The sequence below is a fragment of the Lates calcarifer genome, linkage group LG17, assembly GCF_001640805.2.
Source record: "Lates calcarifer isolate ASB-BC8 linkage group LG17, TLL_Latcal_v3, whole genome shotgun sequence".
Classification (NCBI taxonomy): Eukaryota; Metazoa; Chordata; class Actinopteri; family Centropomidae; genus Lates; species Lates calcarifer.
Genome location: NC_066849.1, coordinates 12,383,228 through 12,403,856, shown reverse-complemented (window position 1 = coordinate 12,403,856; position 20,629 = coordinate 12,383,228). Strand labels below are relative to the sequence as shown.

At 38.7% G+C, this 20,629-nt stretch overlaps 1 protein-coding gene across 1 annotated transcript in view; it reads left to right on the top strand.

The window, feature by feature from the left end:
* Nucleotides 1–272: 272 nt before the first annotated feature.
* agbl4 (AGBL carboxypeptidase 4) overlaps nucleotides 273–20,629 on the top strand; it is a 252,890-nt gene continuing 232,533 nt past the window's right edge. The window contains exons 1-2 of the mRNA XM_018673358.2: nucleotides 273–351; nucleotides 1,879–2,001. Coding sequence (XP_018528874.1) covers nucleotides 306–351; nucleotides 1,879–2,001 — 169 coding nt within the window. The 5' untranslated portion in view covers nucleotides 273–305. The remainder of the gene's footprint in view (nucleotides 352–1,878; nucleotides 2,002–20,629) is intronic.

Here is a 20,629-nt window from a genome sequence, read left to right as displayed (position 1 = left end):
TGATCACTCAGTTTAAATCTGCATTTGCAAAAAGAATCATACATGATATCAGATATATTTATTTGCTGTATTTAGTTAGCGTTTAGTTAGTTTAGTTTTTACTCTGCTATTTTAGTGAATATAAATGTAAACTAAAACTAAAAATTGGTTTAGCTATATATCTATTGTGTATACACTGCACATGTAGACAGATGTTTTGTATGTTTGCAGCGATGCACTGATGGGGATGGCAGCGCCTCTCCCTCTTCCGCCTGCTCCGTTGCCGGGGCAACACACAGAGAGCGTCGGCCGCTCTGTACCACAGAATGGAGAGGAAGATGGAGGAAAACACTGTTAGAGACGTCGAGACTGGTGTGTAAAAATGAGCCTTACCTGGCTCCCTCGTCATTGCTTTGCAGGCAAAAGGAAGCGCATGGCACTCTGTTACCTGACGAATAATATGTGCATGTTTCTGGCTTGCTGTGTGTCAGTATTGACGCTAACGTGAAGTGTGCTAACCTTCTAGCTAGCAGGTACAGGGATGTAAACAAGAGGCATGTTATCAGCTTGTTATGAGCTAGCTTTGCTGCTACATACGTTAGCCGACCACATAACTAACTGTATGCGTGCATCATACCTCACGGAAGGACTTCCGGCAACTGCTTGCATGTTAACGTGAAGCACTTCACCGTAAAGGCGAGCAGTGGTTAGTGCAGGTGTAATGGCTATGATTATCTGCTAGCTAGCTATGTTACCTGGATAAGTCAGGAGTAGCTCCTCCAGTGAACTGCTGTGTAGCTAATTAGCTAGCTGACGGTACCTCTTACCTAAATTGGTCTTTGTCCGTTGCCCTCTCAAATTTAAGCTATAATCCGTGAACCAATGCCAACAAACTTTAAGTACCACCGCAAAAGATATAACCAATTTGAAATAAAAAAAATTAACCGATAGGTGTTTAAATACAAGGATTAAGGTAATACCATCAAAATCTAAGTATTTAGATTTTTTTCTGTTGTGGCATAAGATTAGTAGCCTAAAGTTTGTCGTGTTTGATAACAAAGTAAAACAGCCTACGTTTCAAATGCTGATAGCATTAGGATTATACAAAACGTGTGTTTTTCATCTAGTATGGACTAAAGTCCGAACTCTACAAACTCTGTGGCTATGCCTCCACGGTGTCATAGGATTTTGTAATTAGGTTTTTAATATGCATACAGGCATAGCTGCAAGTGGCAAGGTGCAGATACCGTGCAGTGAAGATATTTCTGAGACTGTCACTTAATTGTTTCTTCCAGTGCCACAGACTCACAGTGTGTTGATAAGAGTGACCAAACGAAATAAAGCAGCATTTTACCAATTACATCATACATTTTTTATTTAATTATTTATCTTTCTTAGAAATAACAAGAAAGGCCATATGTATAACATTTATACCACAGAAATTCAGAAAAATCAGAATTGTGTAATTTAGATGTTCATATAGTTAAATGAAAATACAATTTATGTGGCAAACAAAGAAATCAATATTTTATTTGATCTTTAAATGATTTGTTAGTTATCTGTTACTCAATTTTGCATTGCTGAAGAGCTGTTTTGTTTACATTGTTTCTAAGGAGTGAGTGAATGTGTTAACTTAATATATATATATATAGTGTAAACAATTTACACTATATATTAAGTTAACACATTTTTACCCATAATTTGTGCAGTGCTAAGGGGTCTTGTAAGGCAGCATGTTTCTACTTTAAGGTCAACAATCTAGGACTGTTAATCTGTATGGGACTCTTTATGCATTATCAGCAGTCTAAGGGCTATGTCCTCTAAAATTAAGCCAGAAAAAACAAATTTTTACACAACACTTGTCAATAAAGTGAGGCTTTTTCTGTGCATGTTCTTTAGGCAGTGAAACTGGAGGAGAGGATGCCTTGGTGGGGAATGTGAACAAACTAATGGTGAGCCCACCAGGTTACTCAGGAGCTCCACGAAAAGGACATCTGGTTTTTGATGCTTGCTTTGAGAGTGGTGAGTAGTAAAACTGAATAACACCGTATCTGTTCAAACAAACAAACGAACAAACAAAAAGTGGTCTGTGTTGTGGTCAGTGGTGGCTGCAAATAATTACAGGCTCCAGTATAGAATTTTGTATCAGCTCCCCCTCAGGCCGAGGGACATATTCCTGTAACGTAACTAATGCTCCAATGCATGTTTTAAAACCTGGGAATCATAGAGTATGACAATAATGCCCTAGAAAACAGTTATTCAGTTATTCAGGGAAAGCATTCAACTCATTACCTTTGATCTTTATTATTATACAATCTGTAGCCTGCTTTTTGTCACTTATTAAAAACTCACAACTAGAATTCATCCTATCACAGCATAGGATACAGCAGCTGATACAGAAATTCTGACACACTGCGATGTTTTATCAGTATTTCATGGATTATTTTAATTCCACCTTCTCCAGCCTAAAGTTTCCACCAAAGACCCCCAGCTTGTTCAAAATTCTGCTGCAAAAATTCTCATTACAGGTAGATCAAATAAATTTGACTGCAGTACACAAATTCTAGCCTCATCATATTGGCTTCCTGTTCAAACTAGAGCTGACATTAAGGTCCTTCTTTTGAATTTGAAATCTTTGCATGGATTAGGACCATCTTATTTATCCAACCTTGTCAGGCTGTATGTTCCAGCCCTCCGTCATTGTTCATTAGATGTGGCGTATATATATAGGCTGAGAATAAACAAGAAGTTGGAAGTAGAGCTTTTTTTATGGCACGCTTTGTATTTGTGACATGGTCTCCTACTTTGACGTTTTCAATACAAGACATAAATCCCAATGGGTATTACTACCACTGCTAGTGCTGCTACTACTACTACTTCTACTACTACTACTACCACTACTGATGATTATAATAACTTTACTGATGGTCCATATCACCTTTGATAGAGGAAATTCAAATCAACATGCTTTATTTTATAAGAATACAACAATTACAGGTGAACAGTTGAAACAAATTTACAGATTCTACAGCAAATCTTATTAGACTATTAGACTATTAAAAAGGAGAGGATAGCTTCAGCATATGTCTCTGTCTGTCTGTTTTTGGTATTGCAGCCTTTGAGTCAGTGAATCTGACAGCTCTGTCAGGGATATGACATATCTTGGCAGCACTATTGTTTAGGACAAGTTCATATAAGGATTTATAGACAAGTGCTTGGATCTTAAAATCTTTATTATGATTAACTAGAAGTCAGTGCAGGAACTTCAGAGCAGGTGTTGTTACTTGCAAGAGCTTTCTACCTGTATTTGCACTGTACTATAGCCTAATCAGATCTGATAAACACATAATTATGCTTTTGAGACAAACTTTCTGAAACATTTTATTGTTATGTGTTGGCCACATGTATACATTAAGTTTATATTGTATGTATATATGTACATTTATTGGTATGCAGGAATCTGGACATGTACAGTGTATAGTGATATTTAAGGAAGTTTTTCCTTGCCACTGTCGCCTAGTGCTTGCTCATGGTGGGATTTGTTGGGTCTCTCTCTGTAAATACCTATTTTAAAGAGTACGGTCTAGACCTGCTCTATATGAAAAGTGCCTTGAGATGACTGTTGTTGTGATATGGCACTATATAAATAAAATTGAATTGAATTGAATTGATATTAATTTACTCTTTGTCTATGTATGAATATATACAGATCTTTCTGTGCATTAATTAGTATATTATGGTATATTAAAGTATAGTATAATAATATAGTATATTGCATACTTGAATACAACACATTTTACACAGGAATGGTGCACTAGCCATCACTAGAGCAACTTGTTGGTCTGCTAAAAAGCTGGCTAAAAAGAGAACTATATGAAGTGCTCTAGAAGTAGTGATCGACCTGCTGCCTTGTCCACCTCTTTAGTTGGAGCTTGGCATATAGTAAGATTAAGTTAATGTGCTCCAGAGTTCTTTATTAAATGCCTTTGTTTGCCACTTTTTCTAACAGCTGAATGGTGCGACAATGAAAACAAAGTACTTTCTCACCACTGACAAGGTCAGTTGGTTAGACCCTCATAGGCACACACTCAAGCACACAAGTGGGCAGAGTAAATCAGTGAATCAGCAGGTCTCTCTGGGACTGAATCTCTGTGTGGAGATTAGGTTCAGATGGCACTCAGATTTCATATTTCCACAGACAAGCCCATTTTGGTTTCTGCAGACTGAAAGGAGCTTTAACTTCACCCTGTTTACTTTCTGATGTCTGGCCTTGGTGTCACTGTCAGTGCTGTTCTCCAAAGTTTATTTTTACTATTACGTTTTCTCTGATACATTTGATTTTCAGAGTTAGAGGTCAGCCGATCACATGCAAATAAGTTTTCTTAGCTGCCATATGTTCTAGGTCTATTACTTATTAATTCACAAGAGGAAATATAAATGGATAGATAAAGAAATATGGAACCTAATCCACAGTTTTGTACACAGTAGACAAGAGACATGTGAAGGTGAGTGCATAAATATGGCACTGGCACATGCAGATCTAAACATGGTATTTTAGGAGGGTTGTGCTGATATCAATGTGGTGATGGACCTTTTTATAAATTTGCCTTTTTCCCCAAATGACATGGCCAGAGGAGCTCAGACATTGATTAATGGGTGCTGAGCTCCCACACTGAGATCAGCTAACATACCAGTGTCTCTGGCTCCGGATGTATCTCCTGAATGATTTATGGAATTGATATTAATCTCTTTCCAGTAACTGCTATTACTAAAGTTAGAATGGAGGATGAATTGATGTTTGCCAGCTAATGTCAAATTAATGCCCTGTAGCTGTTTCATTTAAGCATCACTGATTTTGTCGGCCTTACTTTAAAGTGAGCCTTGATTTTGGTGTATAATAGTTCTTTCATGGTATGCTCTACGTGTATGCCCGGTGAACTTGCACTAAGCAGTTATTATCCTCTGATAGTTTTCTAATTATTGGAAACCTGGTAATTTAAGTTACTTTTAAGTGATGCTCCAAGCAAAATCAATTTTTTTCTGTAGACTTTAAAAGTGGCAGTAAAAAGTTTGTGGTTTTCTTCATCCAGTGTCTGCAATTTTTACAGCTGAAAAAGGTATTAAAAATCATGTACAGATGACTGAAACTCAATTACTGTGTTCAATCAACATCTTAAATATGATTAAATACACTAAATCTGTAAAATTTACAGAATACCAGTGTCATCCTTAAAGGTAATTCTACTGTAATATATTTTGTTGTTTATATTGGGTTGTTTTGCAATATGCTCAATTGACATTTAATGAAATAAAAGGTCAATTTTGTCCTAGAAAATACATTGGGATCTTAACAACCCGACTTGCTTCACGTAAGTGTGTGGTAATACCTTTATATGACTTATGAGGATCTAATGAAACTGTAGATCAAAAGATAGAAAGATTTATCAGTGGAATAAGTAAGGATGGCATGAGATAACAAGGAATTTTTACATAGACAAATTGCACTTATATTTTCATTCCCTTAAAATAAATACAGTCGCTGAGTTACTTTGTATTATTCAAAAAAACAACACCTTTTAATCATTGTGAGGGGGTAAATATTCTGGAGGGCTTGAAATTGGTGAAACTGTTGAAATGTTGCCTTCGTACATAAATAGTCCAAATTGGTAAAATCTATGTTAATTAGTTCATGAATGTAATGTATATTGTGCCCAAGAAAAAAGCTACACTTAAATTCTAGACAATTATCAAGTCTTACTATCGGTCATGGATTATAAACAACATAAGATTTCTAGGTTGAGCCAACCAGGAGTCTGCCATATTGTGTTTACAGTAGATTTAGCGCCCATATACACTTGATAAGACAGTATGCATATCCAAAGTATCAGTGAGGCTTATAATATGAGCTGCTGATTTTCATACATCCAGTCTGATGTCTGTGTTACCAATGACAGCAAGGAAATTGGAGACTAGTGTGTAAGCTGCCTTGTTGCACAGGCATGTATATTTCTCAAAGCTATTGAAATGGTCTTTCATGACAGCCTGTGTCCATTTGACTCCTCTTTAACCAGATTGAATATCCGAAACACAGTATTTCAAGGAGACGTTTTCATTTGAATTTTATGCAGACCTACAGTATAACTCAGTGACTGTTTGTGCCTTGCTATTTTTCCTTCCTTTGGTTGACAGCTATCTGCATCCCATGTACATTTTCAGAAAGCACAGATTTTATTTTGTTGTGTTACTATAGCACAGAATAAAATCTAATTGGTTTATTAAAATAGACACTGGTTATGTAAGCTGTTTGCCAAAGGTATAAAACCTAATTTACATTTAGATGAGGCTTAATTCACTTTGTTGTCAGCCCTGTGCTGATCAAGTCAGTGATGGCCTACAGATTTACATACAGTAGGTGTCTCAGCCAACAGGTCCTCTGACACAGAGTCATTCTAAACCATTCAAAGCTTTTTTCAACACTGTGCTTACAGATAACATTCAGCTTATTGATGACCTCGACTATGCTGTGTTTGGTACTGTAGGACTTCAACATTATGACTCTTTTCTTAAGGCATCATTGTGAGCCTTACTGACTTAACTGTGTAAAGAGAAGTATGCATATTTTTTACTTATTGAGATCATCTTTTTATGCTACTTAGGACAATGAAAAATCACAGCAGAGAATAGAAGATTTTGTTAATCTGTAAACATTCAGTCTTGGCCTATTGTTGTGTATTGTGTCAAGAGGCAGAGATTCATGAAAGTGATAAGAGAAGCCTAATTGTTTTTTAGAGTGAAATCCAAATGACATTCTTATCTTGTCTTGTCACATTTGTTTCGTCACACACCCTAACTGTTGACATTTTCAGCTAAGTCCCAAATTCTTTTGTGAATGCATCCTCACAGTGTCGCTGACTAAAGTGCCATCTGTCTCTACAAAAGGATGACACTGACAGTGTGTACATATTGTTTTACTGCACCTCTGGACCGTGCACCAGATGTAATTAAGTACTCATTGATTAGTTAGACTGCTGTCTGCTGACAATGACTTGCATGGTCAAAGAAATTCCCCGAGGGTGACAAGTGTTTAATGGGGTCCATTGATAAGGACAACTCATAGACTCATCTGGCTTTACAATCAATTCACTCAATACAATTCAACTTATATGGCAGCCTGAAAAACAGATATGCACCCACAGCTATTTGTGTCAGTTAGGACATGGTCAAGACCTTTTTAGACTTTGAGACTCAAGTATTTTTCTTTCTCTGACTTATTAACCTTACATCTTTTTTATTAAACTGAGAAAACCAGGTATTAGATAAGAAGCATGGAGAAAAATACAGTCCAGATGTATTTGAACAGCTACGCATTTTTTGTTTATCAGGCTCTGTGCTTCAGCACATTCAATTTAAAATAAAATAATGGATACTACATTAAAGTGCCAAGTTCCAGCTTTACTTTGAGTAGGTTTACATCAATATAGAAAAACCTGTGTGTGAGTTATAATGTCTCGTTTCAACATTGGTTCATATACAAAAGAGATCACACATGTCTCAGAGTTGATTGAGCGTGGAGAGTTGACAGTCAGATTGAGGTGGAGTTGTCTCTCAAAAGGAGGAGTAAAGAGGTGACCTTGCAAGTGGAGGAGATAATAATGAGTCTCAGAAAAAGCTCAAATCTATCAGAGAGGTATCACAGATAGATGGTTTGAAAAAATCAACAGTAATATGTTCTAAAAAAGCATGTGTACACAGGAAAAGTAGACAATTGCAAATGAGCTGGTAGAGCAATGAGCACAAGTCTTGTGGATAATTGGAAGACCTTTTGCATGGTGATGTAGATGTACATGTTTTGTCATCAGTCAAGAGAAGACTTCATAACGTCAAAGGATTCACTGCGAGGTGCAAACCCATGGAAGGACTCAAAACAGAAAGACCAGTTTACAAAAACTCACTACGAGAAAGCAAACGAGTTCTGGATCAAAGTTCTATGAAACAAAGTCAACCTCAGTCAGAATGATGGAAAGAAGGAAAGTCTCATGACCCAAAGCAATGACCTCTTATTTATATAGTAGTTATTCTGTTATGGCTTGGGTATATATAGCTGCCAATTGAAACTGACACACATTTATTGATGATTTAACTGCTGACAGAAGCAATAGGATAAATGCAGACGTATACAGGAGCATTTTGGTGTGCTCAGATTCAGCCCAGGCTATACCTCCCACACAATTCCCTCTATACTGATGTTAACCTACCCAAATTAAAGCTGAGACTTGCCACTTAAAGATGGTATCCATTATTTTATTTCCAGTTGAATGTGCTGCGACACTGAGTGAACTAGTAAATTAGGAGAGGCCAGATGATCATCACAGGATAAGTCAAAAGTAGGGCAGTACCTGTGTTTGTCTTTTATGACACTCTAATGTTTCCACCTCTGATTTTTTATACTGTATGGAATCTCTCAAGCACGTCATGGATTTGCTCTGAAGATTTTAAATCACCCCTCAGTAATGATAATTGATGAAGAAATATTTTCTCTGTTGTTGAGATTAAAAAAAAACAGCAACAACAAAAAAAGGCTGTCAGGAGATAAGTAATGAGGATAAATGTAGAAGAAAATGTTTCCACGGTTTCACTGCTGATGAGGGTTTTATTATTTTCCCCTTTTCCTTTAATTTTCTTTTTCCTTCCCTCCAACACCGAACAGTGTATTTAATCTGTCCGGCCTTATCTTCTCCCAGAAATTGTCATATTGCAGTTGCACAGATGCTCTAAAGAATGACTGATTAGAGTGATAGCCAAAGAAAAATTTACAGAGCAGAGATGGAGAGAAAGAAATGGAGATCAAGAGAGTGATGGTTGAGAAGAAGAAAAGACGTAAGGAAGTACAGAGAAAAAGAATATTATGAACACTGTGGGTGGGTGGCTGGTGGTCTGCTGATGGTGGGGGGAGAATGCAGTCAAGCTTGTCAGAAGATATTTATATACTCCAGAGTGCCCCATGAATCAGGATAGTTGAGTTTCCATTGATTAAAGAAGAGGGAAACGTTTTTACAATCAAGCCAGATGCTCAAAATGAGTGGCTTGGAGAGGCCTGAGCTTGCCGCAGTACACTGATCTCTGCCTCGCCATGCCTCCCTCTCTGATGAAACAACTCAGAAGGAGGGGAAGCTCAAGGATGAAAATACATAAGTTTTGTCACTGTCATTTCTTCTTTCAATGAACAAAAAACACTCATCTTCCCACATATAAGGATATTACTGCATTGTGCAGTTGTGTGGCCTTTGGATGGTTCAGTTTCTGACTTTTACTGTATTCTTTGTATTGCTCAGCGACCTCAGATTGCTCTAGCTCTTATGGGCTTTCCAAAAGAAGATCCATTCGTCTGAGTGGGAGGGAGCACTCCTGACATCTGATGTATTGAGAGGCACTCCCAGTCTCTCTGTCTCTCTTACATGTCCTTGGCAGCGGAGAAGCTTCACTGCTCAAATCACTAAATGGCCTCTCCAGTTTTCCCTTTTAGCAGTTTTCTCTCCTCTCTCTTTCTTTTAAGTCAGGAGTAGAGTATGGAGATAAATTTGAGTTGTCTGGGGACGGTTGGCAAGACCATTGCTTTTGATTTATGCTATTTATTGTCCATTTGTATCCATAAGAGATTACTCTTTATTATTATTGCTTTTTTTATTATCATCATCTTCTATCTCTGGCTTTCTTCAGGCATATTTTGTCAGTTTTATTTCCCTTTTCATGCCATATCATGTCATGTGAGTTGGGGCGTCTTATATTGGCTTGACCCTGAGGGAAGCTTCCCAGGGGTGTTGCCAGGCACAAAAGTGTCTGTATGCAGTGTCTTTAAAAACTTGGTTATTGCTGTTTTAATTAATTTATTTCTCAACAACATGCTTATTATTTCCTCTCTGACTTAATTTGCATGTTTGAACAGAACAAACACTCCAAAGGTGGCCACTCTGAGAATCATAACAACTACAGACGACAGCTATCTGCCTTTATCACATGGCGTCATGGGGGCTTGACAGGGTGTTTTGCCATGGGAGGTGAGAAGCGATATCAGTAGGATTGCATGAAATGCAGCGCAAATGAAACAGTGTGATAATCCTGTCTGACATTCGGGCCTGTTGCATATGGTCAGGTCTAATCACTGAGTGAACACATTGGCTCAGTTGCGCTGGTCGGAGATGCTTCCTCTGCCAGGAGGTAGTACAAACACCCTCAGTGTTTTGCAAGTTAATTGTTGATGGCTCTGATATGAGCTATACATAGAAGACCCAGCCAGCACCTCATCTTCTCAAAATGTCACCAAATGCTAGCAGCAGCAAGCTGTTTTGGAAATTTTGAGTAATGAAAGGATTTGATTATCAACTGTATACACAGTGTGCCTGTAAGATTTAGAAAGGTTGAATGGAGGAATGTTTAGATACTGGATATTATTTAAAAAATAGCCTATTTGTAACATAAAAATTGCCATTGTTGATATTTCATTGGTATCAAAGGATGCGGTGTGACACAAACATGTTTATCTTTGTTGTTGTTTTTAAATTACAGCTTTAGGCTATTTTGTCTTCTAAATGTACTTTGGAACACCACCGTTCATTGGCTCTGGGCCTGCCTCTAGCTTTGTGATACAAGTGTATCATAAGTGAAAATTACTGCAACCAGATTTCTGCATTGCACAAGTGCTGCTTGCACACAAGGCTCCAGTGATTCATCCAGTAATTCATTTCCAAGCAATTCCTGACGCCATAAACACAGTTTCAGAGCAGACGTCTCATTTTTCATCCCAGGCAAGACTGTACAGTTTGGGAAAATGGCGAGGATTTGTAATGCTTTACCAGTTCATGTTTTTCAAGCTGCCTGTGTTTATTCTGCTGATTTATTTAGAAAACCTCTCTCTGAGATGAGCTTCATTGATGTGCCAGGGTTTGTTTGATAACACAAATTCATGTACAGAATATGCTTATACAGTGAAGGGTGAAATACTGACAGGAGCAGAATTTTGATAGAATACATTTTGGTCTGAAGCCAGGCAGCTATCTTGTAGGTCTACTGCTCAAAGTAAACAGTATTGAAATTCATTCCTCAGGGGCAAATGCTGTTATCAGTTTTTTTTTTTTTTTTTGCTGTGGACATTTCAAACAGCTCTTAATAGTGAATGTTGGAATGTGCTCTAGTTTTTAGAGAAACTAAAGTGGTATCTATTCTAGTTTTCATAGGCACTCAGATTAAGTATTATTTTAAAATATGTGTGTACTGTTTTATTTACATTATTTATTTGTATTTCTTTAAAAAGATGTTGGTGGTGGATCTGAAAGGGTTATTGGCAAGTATTTATATATACTTGTTGCATTTTGAAGAACACTTCTACCTAGGCTTCTTATTTGTCTATCATAGTGAAGCACTATGATAGGAAGCACTCATACGGCAGAATCTGAAGTATAAATAATTAGCAGTTGCATTAAAAAAATTTTCTTTTAAAAAACTGCTAAAGCTACAAACCCTTGTAGATGAAAATATTTGATAAAAATTCAATAGCAGAAGCTACAGTAATTGATTTTTTGGCCACGTGGGGGCAGCGCCGTAGTATCACCTTATGAAGTTGATATGGCAAATGAGTCAACAAAGAATTGCTTATTTACACATCAAGCAGACACAGAGCAACATAAGCATTTATTTGGCGTTGTGTTTCTGGTCACCAGATGAATTTAAATCCAGTATTCATTTTCCTTATTGCTCTGTTTTGGTCTCCACCAAGCCTTGAGGAAATATTGGGTGTTTTGCTGCTAAAATCTCCATTGTGGTCACCAGCTAGTCTCTAACTTTGTCTTTAATAGCTCCACCTGCTGGTTGCTATCTTTGTCTTAAATAACTCCACTTCATTGATTGCATAACTGTTGATTGCTGAGATTATCTCCCAGTGCTTCAGTTCTTGAGGACACTGTCTCATCCCATTCTTATCTAATTGTAAACACAACGTAATGCAAAGATGCTAAGCTATTCAGTCCTTTCTTTCTAAATTAAGTCATTTCAGTTATCTCTGCATCATGAACTTGGCATCATCTAGAACCTCCTGCAGTGATGGAGAAACTTCATCCCAAAAAGCTCCCTGCGCTCTTCTGTGATGAATTATGTCTAAATTGAATTACCAAATTATGTCTCTTAATCTCCCATATCCGATGGTATAAAAAGGGATTAGCTTGTCATAGACTGGATTTGCTTTTATGGTATGTTCTAGAAAAATATATAATTCATATTTGTACTTTGTGACTTTGTCATATATATATATATATATGTTTATTGCACCGTATCTTAATTTCTCTTAAATACACAGTGGTTGGGTGCAATGCCTGGCAATATGATTGCTGAAAAACTCCTTGATCTTCTGCCAAGCCTTTTGAATGGCATTCAGCACTGCCTTTTCCTGCTCTTTCTTTTTTTTCTGAAAAGCTGGCATCGCATTGACAGTAGCAGCACTTAGTGTAATTCCCTAGATTGAAAAGCTGTTTCACAATGAGAGATTTCCTGTGCATTGCTCCTAACTGTTGAAAAACCCGCCCTGGGATTTGCAGACATACTCTCTCCTGACTTGCCCAACTCCTGAATTCACTCTTGGCACTTCACCTTTTAGCCCATTAAATAAGGACCAATCCGATTAGCACAGACAGTACTAGACTGGTCAACCAAATAAATACAGGAAAAGCACCACTGGCAAAGTAAATTACAAGAGAGATTCAGGACATTAGAGATGGAAATCAAGTGTTTTAAGTCTTGAGCAGTAGTCCTTCCGTAGAACTAATACAGCGACTCCAGGTCAAGAGCCATTTACTGCCATACTGGATTAACTGGGTTGTTCCTCATTTAAGAAACTTCTGCCCAATTTGGGCTGATTTGTTTGCTCTCAACTGGCAGGACATAGGCACTGGGAAGAAAAACTGTCTTGGTTAAAAGAATACACCTTTTTTATCCAGTTCTCCTGCATTTTCAGTGACTGGCATTTTCTGTTCTTCCTTGATTTTTTTTCTTGCTGACCTATTGGTTATTGGCCAGTGATTTCTTGCCTCCCTTGTTTCTCTTCTTTTCTTGCATCGGCTCCCTGTGTTCCTGAACTCATTACAGAGCAATCAGCCCCAGGCGTTGAAGTGTGCACCCAGAGGGAGCAATAACTGTAAATAAACACTACTGCAGGCTCTCCGATAACATGTTACCAAGATGATAACAGCCCTTCTTAGCAGGCCTGTTGACCTTCACCTTGCCTTAGGCTTGCCAAGGACTCCTCAGCTCCCTGCGCTTTTATCTCCAAACTCTCCTCCACCACTGGAGCCGCTGGAAAGATTACTACAGAGGAAGAGAGGAGAAGAGAAAAGAGATCAGGGAGAGTGTTTGGAGAAGAAGACGCAAAACAAGATAGAACAACAAAGAGCCGACCTGGGCAGCTGTCCCTCTGCCAGTGCCGCCACCTTCTCTGTCTGTCCTCAGTCTTTGTAGGGCTCAACATAATTAACTTGTTAAAAGATAGCATGAAATTGGAACAGACTTGTATTTACTCATTGGCCACCAACACACAGGACACACCAAAAGCAAAAGATAAAGAGAGAGAGAGAGGTGAAGTGACAGGCAGATGGGTAGATGGAGAGAAAGCAACAGAGAGAGCGTGAGAACCGAGGAATTGCAGTGCCAAAACTCTGATAAAAACATCATCTAACCAGCTAACCCACCGTTTTAAGGCTTGAGAAACAGATGAAAGTGAAGATTGCAATTCCTCATGGTTCACTCCCCAATACTAATGCAGAGTGTCTGACAGTAGCATGTCCAGAGCTGTGGGGCTAAAGCACTGTCTGGATGAGATTGATAATACAATTAAGCCAGTCCCAGTATGAATGCATCACTATGACCCATTACTACACCAACCGCTTCAGATGGAGCATACCAGTCTAGCTCTAGGGCCTTTTGGAAGGAAAAAATACAATTATAAAAGGCTAGCTAGAAAATGTGTTCTCTTTAGAATGTGCAGGCAGGCCTGTACATCATCAGATATGTGCAGGCTGCCTGCATATCTCACTGCTGTCCTCGGGCCCAGCTTTCTTCATCTATATTGAAACGAGGAGCTCACTGGAGCATAGATGGACTCATAACAATATGATTTTTCCCTTATTGTCCCCTCTTATTGTCTGCTCTTATCCTGATTTTGTTGTATATTAAGATTATTTTCACAACAGTTTCCACATAATGTTTACAAATACACAATCACCTATTGTGTGGCTGTGTAAGACATCAGACAAGACTCTTTTAAATATGAAATTTTAATGAGAATCACACAGTAATCACACAGTATTGTGGGCAGTAGAGTGTCCAGTCAGGGCTGTGATATTTATAGACTTAGTTAAGTGCAAGGCCGACATTTAAAAGATTCAGAACTTATAACATAGTTACCTATTTGTTGCTGAGGTGTTTCATTCCAGGGAACGTGTCTAACAACTGGTGGGAGTGTAAGTGCTTGCACGTTGCATGCTTTATTAGATGATGATGCTTCAGATGATTAACTTAGTCTATGGTATTTTTTTGTATTTGCAGTGACAGGTTTTGGTCCTATTATAACAGTATACATCACCCACCAGTGCTTTTGGAACAGTGTGAGCCAGTTTGTTTTGAAAGGGGGCTTTAAGTAGGGCTGCACGATATATTGAAAATTTGTCGTTATCACGATATCAACGTGTGCGATATGCATATCGCAAAGACTGCTTAAACTGCGATTTAAATGGTATATTTCCATGTGCTCTGCATTCACGCTCTACTTGTCAATATGTTTGGCCAATCAGATAGAGCCGTTCTGCCCCAGACGCCCGCCCCCCTGTGTAGATGCTATAAACTGAGGACGAAGCACATGGAGAGTTAGGTGGTGAGCAGATTATGCTTGACGTTTTTCGGACGGTCAACATGTTCGTTCATATTAGGAATTCCGGTCATGTAGAACAACTACCGGACATATGATAAACAGCCATGTAACAGCCTACATTTAGACAACAATAAAGCACAAACGGTATGATCCAACAAATGTAATTCATTTAAAATAGGCAGCACGACTGAACTCGCACAGGGATGTCTGCTTAGACATGTTGAAGCCGCGCTATATGTTAATACGCAAGTTGAGCCGAGTCACATGGTCAAACACTGAGTGGCACAGCGGAGGTAGAACCAAACTTTTGCATGATATATGTAAAAAGAGATAACTCCGTTTTTTTTTTTTTTTTTAAACTTGGTTAATGTTTTTCGGTGTAAATAACTGGTAGGGACAAACGTCTTTGGAATCGGTGCAGTATTGATCAACAGTGAACCCGGACACCCTCAATAGCTGCTGCACGGTGCGCATCAAAGTAAGTCCAAAATAAGTTATCCTTTCAGTTGTCAACATATTTTATACGTCACACAACAGACTATTAATTTGGCAGATTTTTCACCGGACATTTTGGCCGGTGATGTTTTCGTCTGCCGGTCAACAACGCATGATATTGGCTAAAAGCGGGCATATGGCGGCTAGCGTGTTCTTTTGCTAGCAAGGTGTGGCGTGTTATCTTTTCCTCTGTGTACATCAATCAGGAGATCTGCTGTTGCACCTATGGTAGCACAATAACAATGCTGGGCTGGCTAAACATACTGTCTGGTGAGAATGGTAGGCAAGCAGAAAATGCATAATAATTATTTTCATAAACATTTGTTTATTGTTGCACAGGCTTGACCCCCATGAGAATAGTGCCGCACAATGGTGGTTGTAATGGTGGGGCCAGTGATCTTGAAAGGATATTTTCAGTGTCCGCAAAGAATACTCACTGTTCAGTTCAATTCAAAGCAGAAAGACATTAATGCTGTATACTGAAGTAATTGTTCATTTATCACACGTGATATCGTTATCGAAATATTCAACAGTGATATCACATATCGCATGTTTTCCTAATATCATGCAGCCATAGCTTTAAGTTTGAAGAAATGGGTTGTTAGATTTCTTTCTGTGATGTTATTTGTTTGTAGTACATTGTCAAGAAATATAACTTATTGGCAGTATGTACACGTTTCAGGTGTTCTTATTGAGGATATTTTCTGTTATCAATGTTTGCATTGTTTATGATGCTCAGCCCCAGTATCTCCCTAAGTCACAGTATATTTAATCTTCCTCATTGCATGTCCATGAACTGTGTTTCCTTGCTGTGCCATGGCTGAGGGACTCTTCTCTAGCATGTGGGCTTGCTGATAGGATAAAGCACAATCAGTAGACCAACATGATTTGGCTCTGACTGGTGAAGCCTCATATTAGCTTCAGTTGATCTTTTGAATGTAGTTGCCCTATAAAGGTATCTCTTCATGCCTAGTGTTGGATGGGAGAAATGACTACAGTAACCTATAACTCTTTCAACTTACGTATGTCATGGGAGCATTGCATTGAGGGAGTCTTGTCATCAGTTTGAGGCTGCCAGGCAACTAGCAGAGATTAGAAATCACTGCACCCTGCCAAGAAATAGCCTGGCATGTAACTCCCCGTAAAACTACAATATGTGGTTTTTACAGATTAAACAAACAAGATAAAATGTGTTAATTAGGGAGCTTTAGAGGTGCTTTATATTTACCATACAGATATTAAAATGGCATAAATCTTCTCATCTAACTCTTGGCAAGAAAGCAGAGGGTATTTTCCAAAAAAATTAACTATTCCTTTAAAATAAACTGGAAAAATCTTAACCCTCATTTAAAACAGTTTTAAAAGATAGACTGCAGTTTAGTACACCTGTTAGGTAGTTAGATTGTTGAAACTTGGAGGTGACCTCTTTAATCTTGCCTGCAGATGAAGTGATACGGCATCAGGGGAGAAGGCAGGCTTTAAGAAGTCATGAGGCAGGAGATTGATGTTGCCTCGGTGACAACTTGCCTTTAGACAAGAGGGAGAGAGAGACAGTGTGAGAGGGAGAGAGAGAAAAACCAGACGTTTAGCTGCAGGTCTAAACTGAGACCCCTCCACTATGGCTGCTGCTGCTGCTGGCTGGAATCAATTCTATCTTTATCAGTCCCCCTCTTCTGTGTCCAGGAATCCTCCTCACACCGCAGAGCAGCCGGGGGGAAAACTGATGTGTTTTCCAATAATGAAATGGAACACAGCAAAAAATAACTTTAAAAAGGTGCCTGGTTGGTCTCCCTCAGCAGTACAGTACTCTTTTAATCTGTAGTCTCGTGTTTAAACACAGTTGTGGCTTTGCCTATCCCCGCCAAAAGAAATTGAATGCATTATCTGGTGTGGGTTCGTGTGTATGTGTGGACTTGGGGAGTTGGATTGAGGGGGTAATCTTTAAAGTTTGGCATTTTCTTGTGTAAACTCATCAGAGATTTTTTTGGCTACACTGCTGGCATCTACAGGGAGGGGTTTAGCTTTGATATAGTAACACTAATTGCTGTAAGAAACACTAATTCTAACACCAAATATATTTAATGTTAAACGCTTTATGGAGAGTGTATGCGATCAAACTTGTGTGTGAAAATATGCAAGATTTAGGAGATGACAGCCCACACGTCTGCTATGTAGGAAGCACTGTAACCGCACAGTCTGTTTCATTTTGAAACAACTGCCTATTAGCATTCTAATGGCTGCCTGTGTGAGTGAGTTCCACCTCAGGCCTGAGGCGGGCAGGCCTGCTGCTGCTGTAAGATGATCCATCTGCATGGCAGAAAGCATCCATCCAGTGGATAGCTACAGGCTGCAGGCCGGCCCTTTGTGTGGGCTGAGCACTGTGACTGCTCCCTCTTGTACCTCTGTAATGGGATTACATTAGCCAGGTTCTTCTGCTCCCTCTCCAGCTCTCTCTCATACACACACATATATAAACACACACACACAGTGAGCGTATGTGTGAATGACTGACTGTTCACTTGGACACCTCATGTTTGCACCCTGTTTACTTGCCTATGGCCCTGTGTAATGATGCGGGTTTCATACCCATTTTACCATCACTTGTTCTCAGCAGCAACATATAGTGTTACATGATTCCCACTTTTATTTTGCTGTTTTTTTCTTGCTTGTTTCACAGTTGTCTGAGAGAGGTAGAGAAAAGCAGACAGAAGGAGAGGAAGAATCAGAGAAAGACAGACAAAGATAGAGAGAGACAGAGGGTTTTGTTCAGGGTTTTCCTCAAGGAGAGGCTGTCATGTGTAAAATCTTGTTCAGAACCAGCAATTGTGTTTTGTTGGGCTTCACCAGCAGGGCTAAGCTGTTCGTTGAAAACCAATTTGTTAATGTCTAAACGCTGCACTAGTTTTCCCTCAAGGACAAAGATTGATATTCAACATAACTTGCCAAGACACCACTGAAGAATATGGAGAGAGATGATACTCAAGAGGAATTATGCAAGAGATCTCAAGGACTGGAAATTGTATCTTTTTTTACTCTTTCACATCTTCTCTCAGTCTGTTGTTCATTAGCTTTACTTACACTAATACAGTCTGTCTGTTCCATTAAGAACCTAGGATAATTCTTGACAAATGTGGCATTCTGTGAATCGCTTTTCCAACATCATAGAATTCAACATAACTCAAATTTGCTTTATCTAGTTTATCTTTAATGCTTTCAGAGGGCTTTTCAGAAAAATCACTTAGCCGTTTATGTTAGTTAAATACTAAATGATATGAGATTGATTAAAAGGGTCAAGCTACCAGCCCACCAAAGTATTTGAATCTGGAGCTAGCCACCATAAAATTAAAACGGGGATCAATGGCGTGTCATATCCCTGCTGCTGCTCCACGGGCTGAACATGTAATTCTAACCTTGAGGCTGCAGCCATCTCTCACGTCAGGCCTTCAGCATCAGGCTCAATAACCCAGCCGTCCATGGCTGCTGTCTATTGCTATCCATGCTAGAGTATTCACAAGCAGGAGCAGACAGATATTGGTTTGGTCTCTATCTTATGGTTCCTCTACAGAAGTTTGGCCCCATGATTGTGTTGTTTCTTTGGGGTCTTCTTCAGGTACACATGTTGTTGTGTAGGGTAATCACCATTGTTGGTACACTAGTAACACAGTTGTGTTTAAATTGAAAAAAAAAACAGAGCTTAAAGGAGAAATTTTGTGTACCATTCAAAAGCTTGGTTTGAATCTGGTCGTCTTCTTAGGGGGAGAGTGTGTGCTAACCAGTCTGTTTTCAGTTTTTTTTTTCCAATTAACTGTGTAGTGAAGTTCTCTAATGATGTGAGGGTGATTTTCACAGTAGAGATTCACAAATCAGTGTATTGATTTCTGATAATGGTTTAAAAGCATTTACTCACTTTAAACCTAAAAAAAATGCCCACAAATAAAAACACTAAAAGCACCCTCAGAGAGTGGTTGTGCTTCCATTATTGAATAGTGTTATTAAGACTCTGATAGGAAGGATGACCTTTGGAGGCCATTATCAACTTGGTCTAATAGGCTGTATTTGACAGTGTCAGCTCTGTGAATAGCTGTGATGTTGGTATGAGAGATGATCGATTTGATGACACATCTGTCTGGAACAGGTGCTGCTCGGCTGTCTATCTCCTCTCTTTGTCAGTGCTTGCTAGCTGCAGCTGGGTCTGGTTCAGCCCTCTGCTTGCTCTTGGCTTTATCTGCTTTCAATGGCTCAGGATTGCATTGCCAACCAGCCAAAATGCTAGCCCATGCATGCCTGCTTGCTCTTCAGCTAGCCAGCCACTATGGAAAAACAAACAAGGGCTGGATGGTAATAGTGTTAATAGTAACAGTATTATCATTTATCTTCATTGTCCTTGTTGCTTCGCTGTTGTCATGGCTAAATGAATGACAGAATGTGAGATCATGAATACTTTACAATTTTTTTTTTTTTTTTTGGAAATAGCATTGTTTTTCTATAAAATACTAAAAAATGGTCTCAACAGGTCAAATATGACTCTACATACAATATTCACCTTGTGATTTTGAATACTTTGGTATGATAAAAACAATATAAAGATAATATTGTGATAGTTATCACAGATAATATTTTGTTTTTCATATCTACCATTCTTCAATACTATATCGCTTTAGTGGTAAATACACATTATAGTTTAAGAGATCCATATATAGCATTTTTCACATGTAAAGCTGTAGAGTCACTTCATAAGCGATAGCTAAATAGGAACGTCATGTAGTTGATACCACATTATTATTTTAAAATTATTTTTATGGTGTTGTGTCCTAAACTGACAGAGGAGAGATTCTCCTACATGTTTTATTGACATGCAGGAACGTGCTCATGTATACAGACAGAAGGACAGACATACTTAGCTCTTCCTCAACACATGTATATTATAAATAATAAAGGTAATTTATCAACATGTAGACCTCCTGCCTCTCTCCCTCCCACAGACAACACCTCTGCCTTTCTGTCATTGCCTGTCTAACCTTACTTTCTCATGTTGTGTGCGCTTCTTGAATGTGTAATCAGCAGAGTCTAGATGAATGAATAGATGAAGTACAACAGTTATGTATTTCAGCATTGCCCGACAACTCCCTAATCAGTCAGAGTAGTGGTCTGTAGAGAGGGATTTTTTTTTTCCCAGGCACCAGTGTGCTGGAATGAGACGCCACTCACCATTAGTGCTAGCCGTGGAAGCTGTTAGTGGATGGCCTT